Source organism: Drosophila persimilis, unplaced genomic scaffold (genome assembly GCF_003286085.1).
Source record: "Drosophila persimilis strain 14011-0111.01,24,50 unplaced genomic scaffold, DperRS2 tig00001776-arrow-arrow-pilon, whole genome shotgun sequence".
NCBI lineage: Eukaryota > Metazoa > Arthropoda > Insecta > Diptera > Drosophilidae > Drosophila > Drosophila persimilis.
In genome coordinates this window covers 25780-38216 of record NW_020825569.1, presented here as the reverse complement: position 1 = coordinate 38216, position 12437 = coordinate 25780, and the positions used below count along the sequence as shown (strand labels likewise).

General features: G+C 51.6%; 1 protein-coding gene across 1 annotated transcript; it reads left to right on the top strand.

Annotated features, from left to right (window-relative positions):
* The first annotated feature begins 7012 nt into the window (after positions 1-7012).
* Positions 7013-11169, top strand: LOC6604504. Its single transcript, XM_026994288.1, is given in 7 exon segments — positions 7013-7057; positions 7193-7798; positions 8084-8280; positions 8349-9167; positions 9170-9639; positions 9707-10556; positions 10621-11169. Coding segments are annotated over 7 exon segments (3459 nt in total). The 5' UTR covers positions 7013-7019; the 3' UTR covers positions 11100-11169.
* Positions 11170-12437: the final 1268 nt, after the last annotated feature.

Sequence of the window (12437 nt, the reverse complement as noted above, 5' to 3'; positions counted from 1 at the left end):
AGACACCGGCGCAAGTATCAGCTGTATAGGTGCTGAAGTAGCTCAGACTGATTTTTCATCCTTTTCTGAATATAAACTAATAAAAGCCACTGCAAAAACTGCAGATGGCCAAAGTCAACAGATAATGGGGGTATTAAATGTCATCATGCGTTATCGAACTATCGAGAAACCCATGAAGTTATATATAATTCCATCCCTGACACAAAATCTAATCCTAGGTCACGATTTTTGGAGATCCTTTTCGCTGGCCCCAGACATCATTGCAGCTGTCGAGATAAGCTCGAAAGACGATGAGGCAGCCGAACCAGATCCCTTACGGTATCCTTTAACTAGGCAGCAAAACCAACAACTCGAGGTAGTTAAACAGTTATTTCCCAACGCGACGGAGGGACTAGGGCGTACGGCCTTGCTTAAGCATCATATCGATGTAGGTCAGGCCGCCCCCGTAAAACAACGCTTTTACCCGGTTAGCCCAGCGGTTGAAAAGTTGCTTTATGCTGAGGTAGATCGCATGCTCCAACTAGGCGTTATCGAACCGTCATCCAGTGCTTGGAGTTCGCCAATGCGACTGGTTCTCAAGCCCAACAAAGTCCGTCTGGCAGATCGAACTCTCTGAGGATTCCAAGGCACTAACGGCTTTTACGGTCCCGGGAAGGCCTTTATATCAGTTTAAGGTTATGCCTTTTGGCCTGTGTAACGCTCCATCCACTATGTGTCGTTTGATGGATGAGATCATTCCCCCGGATTTGCGTTACTGCGTCTTTGGATACTTGGACGATCTCTGCATCGTATCAGCAGATTTCTCTTCCCATCTAGCCGTGCTGGTACGACTCGCTGAACAGTTCAGAAAAGCCAACCTGACTCTGAATATTAAGAAGAGTCAGTTCTGTGTCACCAGCGTAAATTATCTTGGATACGTCATCAGTAACGGAGGTATTTGCACTGATCCCTCCAAAGTAGCTTGCATAGTGAACTGGCCACCGCCAAGGAATCTAAAACAGGTTCGCGGCTTTCTTGGGGTCTGCGGCTGGTACCGTAGATTCATCCAGAATTTCTCTGAGCTATCCTGTCCTATCACCGAGCTTCTTTCTAACAAAAAGAAATTTATTTGGACCCCGGAAGCACAAGTCGCAATGGACTCTTTAAAAACCGTGTTGACTTCTGCTCCAGTGCTCGAAAACCCAGACTTCGAACAGAAATTTTTCCTCCACTGTGATGCAAGTGATTTTGGTATAGGAGCCGTGCTCGTGCAATTGGTGGATCTGCAGGAAAAGCCAATTGCGTTTATGTCGAAAAAACTAAGTCGTGCGCAACGTAACTATAGCGTTACGGAGCGCGAGTGCTTGGCCGTAATTCTGGCCATCGAAAAGTTCCGTTGCTATCTGGAACTGCAGGAATTCGAAGTGGTTACTGATCATTCCAGTTTGTTGTGGCTAATGCGCCAGCAAAACGTGTCGGGGAGGTTAGCTCGATGGATTTTTAGATTGCAGCAATTTAAATTCTCGATATCGCACCGAAAAGGAAAAGATCACATTGTCCCCGATGCTCTTTCCCGATTACATGAACCTGAAGTATCCGCAGTAGTGATGAGTCCTGTGATAGATCTCGAATCCGATGCTTTTCAGGATGAGAGCTACCAACAGTTAAAAGAACAGTATCAGAAAAATTCCTCTCAACTGCCCGATCTGAAGATTAACGACCAATTTCTGTACATTCGAACCGAACACGCAGATGGAAAGGCAGGGCAAGACAGTCGAAATTGGAAGTTATGGGTTCCCGAGCGATTGAAGACCGACGTTCTTAAACAAGCTTATGACAATCCTACTTCCGCGCACGCCGGCATGCAAAAGACCATAGAAAAAGTTCGAAGAAGTCTGTTTTGGCCCGGCTTAGCTAAAGATGTTCGAGAGTATATTCGTAGTTGTGAGGTGTGCAAAGCATGCAAAGCTCCTAATTATACTCTGCGGCCACCCATGGGAAACCACATACCAACTTGTCGACCCTTTCAACGATTATACATAGATCTGCTTGGACCTTATCCACGCAGCAAAAATGGACATGTTGGGTTGCTAATTGTTTTAGATCACTTCAGCAAATACCATTGGCTACACCCCCTGAAGAAATTTACTTCCGTAGTAATCCAAGAATTTCTGCTAAAGCATATCTTTCATGCATATGGGGTGCCTGAAACTATTGTTAGCGACAATGGAAAACAATTCAAAGCTACAGAATTCAACGCATTCTTGACACAGCTGGGAATTAAACATATGTACACGGCACTATACTCTCCCCAAAGTAATGCGGCGGAACGAGTAAATCGTTCATTGTTAGCTGCCGTGCGAGCATATCTTCAGCAGGATCAGACATACTGGGATCAGCATCTCTCAAGTATATCTTGTTCGCTGCGATCGTCACTACATCAGTCCTTAGGTTGTTCACCATATCGAGCCCTGTTTGGCTTAGATATGCTCACTCATGGGACGGACTATAAGCTTCTGAAGGATTTAGACTTGCTGGAAGAACCCATTGTCCCGGTAGCTAGGTCAGACAATTTAGCTCTAATTCGAAAAGATATACAGGGCAATATTAAGAAAGCGTATGAGCGCAACGTGGCTCAATACAATTTACGAGCCAAGCCTGTGTCGTTCCGAGAAGGTCAGGAAGTATTTCACCGAAATTTTTCCTTGAGCAAATTCACGCAAAATTTTAATGCCAAATTGGCTCCTAAATTTCTGAAATGTCGCGTGCGGAAAAAACTGGGTAATTGTTTCTACCTCCTGGAAAATCTGCAGGGCCGAGAAATAGGAACCTTTCATGCGAAAGACATTCGATCCTGATTCCCGCTAATATTCCGTCTAACGGTGGCATATTATCGGGTGGTGTAACGGTTGCGGTTGGACAATACCGATTCAAAATAGGTTATCGCTATGGTGCTCGGATATCGCATGCAATAACCTTGGGCCAATTAGCGCTGCAGGGCATAGTATAGTTGGGGTGGGTGCAAGCAAGCTCGAGGTAGGGAACAGCTGAGCTGAGCTGCCGTAAGTGCTGTGCAGCGCATCGCAACGGAGCTTTCGAAGCCGAGCTTTAAGATCGGTAAGCTCGTATTTAAGCAGTGCAAAAGCCCCAGAACGTTCTCTTTTGAAAATGTGAATCTGTGCAGCCGGTGGCTATCTCCGCTTCGGTAAAAAAATATATAACTCAATCGACCACGTGTAATCCCAAAATAAAAGAAAAGTAAGAAAGTACAACCCAAATAAGTGCCACAAAGACAATCCGAAAATAAATAAAACGGAACGGGAAAGTCCCACCCGGTGGGCGCGCCGCAAAAATCGGGCGACAATTAATAACCGTGCGCCGAGAAAACTGGCAAGAAAATACCCTGGCGAAAAGTGCATATTTGCCTCGCCTCGCCAGCAAGTGTTGTTCTTGGTGCAAACCCGTGCGTCCCACAACTCGGCCAGGAGAACCCACCACTCGTGTCTCCGTGGAAAAGCCCGGAAAAAACCGGTATGTAAAAGTGCCCTGTAGGGAAAATTTAGATTTTTTTCTGAGCCTCGTGGTTTTGGTTCTGTTTCGCCCATAGGGCCCTGGCCCCGAGCGGTAGCCACCCGGCTCTCCCAAAGTTCTGCCCCCACCCACACCAAACTCCCACCCTTGACGGGAGTACTCTTCGGAGTCGACCTTGGTGTGGGGCCGCGATTTTTTTCCCCCTTTTGGAGTCGTTGAAGCATCCACCTGCCCGGCGACATAACCTCCACCGGCCCTGACCCTTGCGCCATATCTAACGTACGCGCATAGAGGGCATCGAGGGCATCGTGATTACCCCCCCCTCCCTATGCGCCGCTAACTCGCTGTCTGCGACGGCCTAGAAGACGCCGCCACGGATCCGGACCGAGATTTTGTAGCATAGTGTAGTTTTAATTGTAATTTTTCTTGTTCTTTAAGCACTTATATTCTTTAACTCTGAGGTACAGTCCTACCTCGCTAGGCGTGAATGTGCCAGTTCCCAAAACGGAATTTATTTTTGCGGGTTGGAGACTGAACGATGTAATCATAAAATAACAGACAAAAAAAAAAAACCTTTTCATACCCCCCCCCCCCCCCCCCCCCCCTATTTCCCAATCCCCCTCCGATTTGGGTACACACTAACCGGGTCTCCACAGCTCCACAACGAAAGGCGCCTTTCAGCGAGGGACCACTGTATGCAAGCCGTAAGTGACCCAATTTTAATTTTCTCCTTTGCGCCTGTCTTCGTTCCAATCTAAAACGCATGCGCAGCGGCCAGCCGCTGCTGATAAGAGAGCGCAACGCTTGCGTTCCACACGCTCGAAGCTTTTCGGTCTCTTCGGTGCCAATGCTGCTAAGCTTGCATTGCTCGCATTCCCTGCATTCTTTTAATGCATGGAAACGTAGCCAAGCAATACACTAACCAACATAGAAAAAAAATCTCCTCAACCCAGAAAAAAAAAATTAAATAAATTTATAATGTTAAATTAAATTTCGTTTTGGCTCACCATTGCTGATCGCTGGTATGACCCCTGCTGCTTTTGAATATTTTTTTTTATTTTTAATTTTTTTCCTTTATACATACCTAATTTACTTATTTTAATATCTTATATTATATTCCTATCTTATCTAATTATACTCCACCATTTATATATCCCTATAGCTATAAAATTTTTTTTAGGGATTAAGCCTCCTATTTTTTTTCCATTCCATTAAATTTTTTCTTGAGTTGCCTGCTGATTGTAGTGCAAGACTAGCGTTATGTTAAGAAGTGAAATTTGGTTTGTTAGTTTTGATTGAAGCAACATGTCGATGATGAAGTACCACGGAATATATTGAATTGTATTAGCAATGAACATGGAGTAGACTTATAATTTTCCTAGGGACAGGGTGACCTAATGGGGTAGGGTAAGAATATTAGGGATTTCCAGAACCTTCGCACCCCTGGAAATCATGGAAGGGTGGGTATAGAATCGTGTGGGTCGACTTCCATCGCAAGACCTCACGCCCGCGAGATTTTGGAACACGCCGACGAAAGCCCCTGGTACTTTCGGGTACGCCCTATGATTGTGCCGTGTAATGTCCGTTATGCTCGGAATAGGCATAGTGTTGTTTTCGGAGTTCGCTCCCTGTAGAGTCACGGGATTCTAACATTTTAAAGTTTATGTAGTAGGAGTCGAGACGCGGTCAAACGAACCCCCCCAAGTTACCGAATGAGCACGGAACCAAAGAATCCCCACCGGCCGTGACCTCGACATCCCCTCCAATCCATCCCCTACTCACGTATAGAAATATATCGTGGAAATGTTACAGATTTCAGGAGAGGATTTTCGTTTTTCTAGAAGCTATACGAAGCGAATACGTGGATAATGAATTATCGGAGGATCAGAGGATCAGCATGCAAATCGAATTCCCGATTTCATGGTAAATCAGTAAACGATGAAACGCGGGGAGCGAATACTTACGATATTTCTGATATGTTTTGGGGAAGGTATTTTGATGGGAAAGTGTCTGCAGTATCTATCCTTTGTAGATGATTGAAAACCTCTCCCTGTTTGAGGAAGAAAACGCCCGTTCGGCAGCAGTTCGATACAATTTGCAGGTCCCTAATCGGAAATATTGAATCTTAGATTCCCTGTTTGCATGGCCTTGAAATGCGGTTAAGTACAGAAGCAGTGCAGAGTCTCTTTGGGGCTTTAAGTATAGCCGTTGAGGCGCTTAAGTAGAGGAGGCTTTGATTTGATTTGATTCAGAACAGAACAGGATGTGGTCCTGCGGTTTGTTGTGCATATTTCCATCACCTGGAAAGACCAGGCTTCCTACGAGACTGGCTCTGGCTGTCCTCGCCTCGGGCTCTTCCGCTAGAAACTTTGACGGTGTGTAAATCCACAACATTTCCATGTGCCTTAAGCATTAGTTTTGGGATTAAAGTAAGCTTGGAATAAGCATTTTTCTCCAATATAATAATAGTTGTTCCTTTTTCCTTAATTTGCTTCTCCAGTGACCAATAACTCCAATCAATCAGGTGTTGATCTGTTAATTTCTCAGCTGAAATTCGGATGTGGGGAAGTCTCTCTCCATTTCCATCTCCCTGGAGGGTTCCCTCTCCAATTGTTGCATCCTGTGTGCGTCTCCTTGCAGGCTGCTGCTAGCTATCCTGATCAATAAGTTTGTCATCGTTGGCTAATCATTTCCATTTCCATTTCCTTCACTTTGCACCTCTCTCTCTCCCTCTGTCGTCTGTCCTCTGTCTCCTTTCAATAATGGATCCTTTTACGCTTAGGATTTCTTTATTTTTTTCTGAATGTTTTGTCTCTTTTAAGGGTAGCAGCAGCACAGCACAACAATTGTTCTTTTACGGGTACACGCGAACAATGAATACGAACACGAACACGAATACGAATACGAGTAGATTCAAACAAAACAGATGCATTTCGGTGTATCTGTATCTGTGCCTGTGTCCCCCCTCCCCTCGTGTGTATCTGTGTATTTAATGAGCCATGCGAAACACGTTTCTTCTTCTGCCCGAAGAGAGGAAGAGAACGCCAACGCCAACGCCAACGCCAACGCCGACGCTGCGCCTGCGCCTGCGACTGCGACTGGAACTTTGTCGAGCAGTGGCCGAGCGCTCGGTTTAGTTCAAACGCGAACGCCTTTAAGATCGGACGTGCCCTTGCCCCAGCTCCAGGGCCCAAAAGCGTATCTGCATATATCTTCCGCTTCCTCTCCGGCACTCCCGACACTCCGGCACCCAATTTGAATATCATTTCGATTGCCACTCGCATTCGCGTCGCGTATGTTAATTAGAATCGATCTATCGCGCGGATCTTGTGACTGGCTCTCATTTGTCGTCTCTCTAACTGTTTTTGGTGTTTGGTTTTTGGTGTTTTTTGTTATTGTGTGTTGAATGTGCGACTACTCCCAAACTCGTGGCAGACGACTTCTGCCAGCAGGCTGCCAGGCATAAATAGCCCATATATCAGTCTTCTCTTCTCCCCCGATACGATACGATGATTATTTGCATATCGGGTTTTATAATTGGCGAAAGGTAGGAACCGCCAAACAGCCCCACAGCCCCACAGCCCATGACCCCATATCTGACCCAGAAAACGAAAGTTCTCTCCCGGATAGATATATTTACGAATTTCTATGGCTAATCCGTCGATTCTCTCTCCTTTTGCAGCTTTCCCCAAAAGAGCATCGAACGCAGCGGCTCCACACAGTACGATCTGGCTGGGGCGCCGCCGGCCGGCTTCAGCACAGCCTCCACCACCGACAGCGGCAGCGTTGGGGGCTATGTCTACCTGCAGAACCACTATGCGCCCGGCGCCCACAACGCCGCCGCCGCCATCAACTACCCCACGCAGCAGCACCATCCCCAGATGATCTACCAGCTCCAGCAGTACCCCACGTGCCATAAGCATCAGCAGCAGCTCCAGCAGCAACAGCAGCAGCAGCAGCACCTGCACCAGGCCGCTGCGGGACACTACATGCAGGTGACCTCGGCGACAGCGGGAGGATCTTCGGCCTACCACCAGCACCACCACATGCTCCACGGGGGACAGCACGGACAGCACCATGCACACCATCACGGCCACGGCGGAGCGGTGGTCATTGCCGGCAGCGGCGTGGGCACTGGCATGGGAGCCGGCAGCGTGATCATGCAACACCAGCAGCTGCAACAGATGCAGCAGCACCAGCAGCAGCAGCACCAGCACCAGGGAATGCACAAGAAGAACTCGATCCGCAATGGCGGAGATGACCTCAAGCGCGGACGGGCACAGTCAGCGTAAGTATTGCCTCTCTCAAAGGGAAAACCATGGACACGATTGGGGAGCCTCTTCTTTATGGGATTACCCAAAGATATAAGTCTCGTTTGGAGGCATTGAGTGTCTTGAAAGGGAATCGGGAACAGATTAATAGAATAGATACGACCCTTTGGTGATATTTTGGCGATGTCCCTTCCGTTTAAAGACGGAAATTCTGCTGTTAAAAATTCCAGTTTAGATCTCTGTTTGTTTTGCCTCAATCAATCAACAATCAATAGCATAGCATAGTTGTTAGCTCTGTGACAAAGCATAGATACGTATCTACGGAGGAGATTGAAAGCAGTACAGGAGGCAGGTGGCAGCTGGACTAAGAGCTCTATTAAACGCCAGATCCCCTCCTCCATTGCACACTCTGGGCATTCTGGCAATCAAAAGTCGCGCTCTCTGTCGATGCGGGAGCGACGACAGCTGGACTGCAGTCCCATACCACGTAGTCAATCGGGTAAGGAATCACTCTCTCCCCCTGCTTGTGGATCCTTTGCTTAATCCAACTCCTCTGTCTTTTTGCAGGCGCCTCTCCCGTTTCCATTTCGGGATCCACAGCCACCGCTGGCGGAATGGCCTCCCATCCGCATGTGAATCTGCTGCACGCGGCCGAGCCGCATTACTACAATGCCCAGGGAGCCGTCTACTACACCAGCTACCACGGCTCCCCGCACGACCTGAGCTACGCCAGCTCCGCGGACGTCTCGCTGAACGCCTCGTGGGTGAACGCCAGCGGGCACAGCCCCCACACGCCCTACTACTCGGCGGCACAGATCTACATGCGCCCCAAGGGCGGCAGCACCACGCCCACTCCCAGCTGCAGCGGCAGCACGGGCAGCGGCAGCGGCAGTGGCAGCGGCAGCTGCAAGAAGGTTCCGCCGGAGGTGCCCAAGCGCACCTCTTCGATCACGGCACAGCAGCAGAGCCAGCTGCTGCTGCTGCAGCGCCAGACACCGCCGCCCCCGTCGCTGCTGCGGACCAACGGGCTCTGCAAGACGGCGGAGAACGGCAGCCTGACCTCCGTCCAGAGTTCCGGCTCAGACTCGAGCGTCACCTCGGCGGAGCGGAACATGAACAGCGACCTCGGATCGGACCGCAGCAACTCCCCCCACACGTGGAAGCGTGGCACGGCCCTGAACAGCTCCCAGCAGTTCTCCACGCACTCGGCCGACTCGGTATCGTTCTCGGTGCCCAGCGGAGGTGGAGGTGGAGCCGTTGTGGTCTCCGGAGCAGCCATAGCTGCTGCTGGGCCCGGAGCTTATGCCGCACAGATGCAGGCGGCCGTGGCAGCGGCCACAGCGGCGGGCGGAGTACCGCCGACGGACGATCATGCCGTCTCGTCGCACACCAGCAGCAGCACGAGCAGCAGCAGCTGCAGGCAGCGGCCTCCGCCGCGGGCGTGGCCCAGAACTACAAGATGTCGGAGACCATACGCAAGCGGCAGTACGGCGTGGGCCTCAATCTGTTCAACAAGAAGCCGGAGAAGGGCATCACCTATCTCATCCGCAGGGGCTTCCTCGAGAACACGCCACAGGGCGTGGCTCGTTTCCTGATCACGCGCAAGGGCCTCTCCCGCCAGATGATCGGCGAGTATCTGGGCAATCTGCAGAACCAGTTCAACATGGCCGTGCTCAGCTGCTTCGCCATGGAGCTGGACCTGTCCGGCCGCCAGGTGGACGTGGCCCTGCGCAAGTTCCAGGCCTACTTCCGGATGCCCGGGGAGGCGCAGAAGATTGAGCGGCTGATGGAGATCTTCTCGCAGCGCTACTGCGAGTGCAATGCGGACATTGTGGGGCGCCTAAGATCATCCGATACGGTAGAGTCTCCCCTCCCCTCCCCTCCTTGGAGGTTCGCCTACTAATCCGATTTATATTTGTTTACAGATCTTTGTGCTGGCATTTGCCATCATTATGCTCAATACGGATCTGCACACGCCCAATCTGAAGCCGGAAAGGCGCATGCGCGTCGAGGACTTCATCAAGAATCTGCGAGGCATCGACGATTGCCACGACATTGACAAGGACATGCTGAGCGGCATCTATGAGCGCGTCAAGTCGGACGAGTTCAAGCCGGGCAGCGACCACGTCACCCAGGTGATGAAGGTGCAGGCCACCATTGTCGGCAAGAAGCCGAATCTGGCGCTGCCCCACCGGCGGCTGGTCTGCTATTGCCGCCTGTACGAGATACCCGACGTGAACAAGAAGGAGCGGCCGGGCGTCCACCAGCGCGAGGTGTTCCTCTTCAACGACCTGCTGGTCATCACCAAGATATTCAGCAAGAAGAAGACCTCCGTGACGTACACGTTCCGCAACAGCTTCCCGCTCTGCGGCACGGTGGTGACCCTGCTGGACATGCCCAACTATCCGTTCTGCATCCAGCTGTCGCAGAAGGTCGACGGTAAGATCCTGATCACCTTCAATGCCCGCAACGAGCACGACCGCTGCAAGTTTGCCGAGGATCTCAAGGAGTCCATCAGCGAGATGGACGAAATGGAATCGCTGCGCATCGAGGCAGAGCTGGAGCGCCAGAAGTCGGCGCGCAACCGGGCAGAGAACGCAGAGAACCGCGATAGTGGCGTGGCCGATGTGGAGGTGAGTCCCTGTCCCTATGGCTCCCAGCCCGGCGGCGGCTCCCAGGCAGCCGGCGAGCAGGCAGCTGGCAACTCGGCCGACTCCACGCAGCAGCTGAAGCGCAGTGCGCTCAGCAACAGTCTCCTGGACATGCACGAGCAATGTGAGTTCTCAGACTCAAATTTTGATATGTGAGAGCGTTTGTCTTATTCCGAGTCTCCTTCCAGTTGGCAACGAGAAGCCCCAGCGACGAGGCAGCGTCGGCTCCCTGGACAGCGGCATGAGCATCTCCTTCCAGTCGACCACCACGTCCAGCGCCTCGCGGGAGAATGCGGCGGCCATTGCAGCTGCCGCCAATGCAGCGGCGGCTGCCAAGATGCGTTTCAACATGCCGCCAACGGCGGCGATTGCCACGCCCAACAATGTGTATGCAGCGCCCGGAATGCAGGCGTACACGCATGCCAACTTTGTGCAGCAGTCGCAGGCCGCCTACATGATGCAGCAGCAGCAAATGCTTCAGCAACAGGCACAAATGCAAGCCCAGGCGCAAGCCCAGGCCCAAGCGCAGGCTCAGGCGCAGGCGCTACAGCAGCAGGGAGGCGGAGGAGCAGGAGTAGGAGGAGGAGCCGTGGTCACGGGTCGAATCCCTGGAAGGGAGAGGAAGGCCTCACGCTCCGATGAGAACGCACGGTCGACGGAGGTCTAAGTCATCTACTCATCTACGTATTGTACATTTCCGTTGTTCAGCAAAGCGATGGACAGCCGCTCGACCAGTTCGAGTTGGAGATAGCCCCCAAGCCGGATGAAAGCCACCACGATGTCCTCCAATTAACCCAGCTGGGCAACCAGTTGGTGACCGTTGAGAGGCAGGCCAAGCCGGTGGACCCAGCCCAGTGCCACAGATGTCAGGCATTCGGGCACACCCGCACCTACTGCAGGCGTTCATTCGTCTGTATGAAGTGTGCGGGTGCCCACGCGTCCACGGCATGTGCCAAGCCAAGGGCAGACGCCCCTAAATGCGCCAATTGCCAGGGCGCCCACATCAGCGCCTACAAGGGATGTCCGGCATTCAAGGCAGCAAGGGGCCGCCTTCTGTCCCACCGAGTGGCCATGCAGGAGTTGCGTCGCAAGCGCAGCTCGCTTCTGCAGCCATTGCCAGAGCAGCAGCCACCACCAGCAAGAACAACACCAGCACATCCAGGGCGCCGACAGCAGCAGCAACAGCAAGCTCAAACGCCAGCCAATCCCTGGCGCGGACAGCAGCAGCAGGCAGCATGGACGCCACTCAATGTCTCCTCTCCTGGGCGACGAAGAGGACAACAACATCAGCAGAAGCAGAAGCAGCAGCAGCCAATACATACAAAAAAACAGACGCCTGCTGCCTCTGGCCCACGCACTGGGCGACGACGTCCAGAGCAGCCATTGAGCCGTTCCCAGGCACAACAGCAGCAGCAGCTACAGCAGCTGCAACAGCAGCCGCAGCGCGAACAACAACAGCGACAGCAGCAGCAGCAGCTTGCCAACAACCGCTCCCGGCAGAAGATGCAGCCGAAACGCCAATCTTGCGAGGGATCCTGCAGCCAGGCACTGTTGGAGAATACGCAGAGGATGACGCGATTGGAAAAGAGGCTGGAAGCGATGATGTCACTACTCACCTCGCTCATCCAATCCCAGGCAGTGACGGCAACTCCAGCAGTTCCAGTGACATCGGAAAATCCACCAACAATGGCAGCAGCAGCAGTGGTTGCCCCAGCTCCACAGCCACCACAAAAAACGTCAGGGCCAATGCCAGCCGCCATTCCAGAGACGGATCCTGAAACGGATGAAGAAAATGATGACGATGAGATGTGGACAGATGACGACTCCATGGATGACATTAAGGCCTACGCCCGCAACATGAGGTACCATCTTGACAACCAGATATCCTGGAACGCTGTGTACTAATTGGACACATCTCTGCCACTGCAATGGATTAAATGACAAATGCATATCAACCGCATGCCACAACAAAAATTAACAACGGACGCTGCCGCCATCAAAGCAA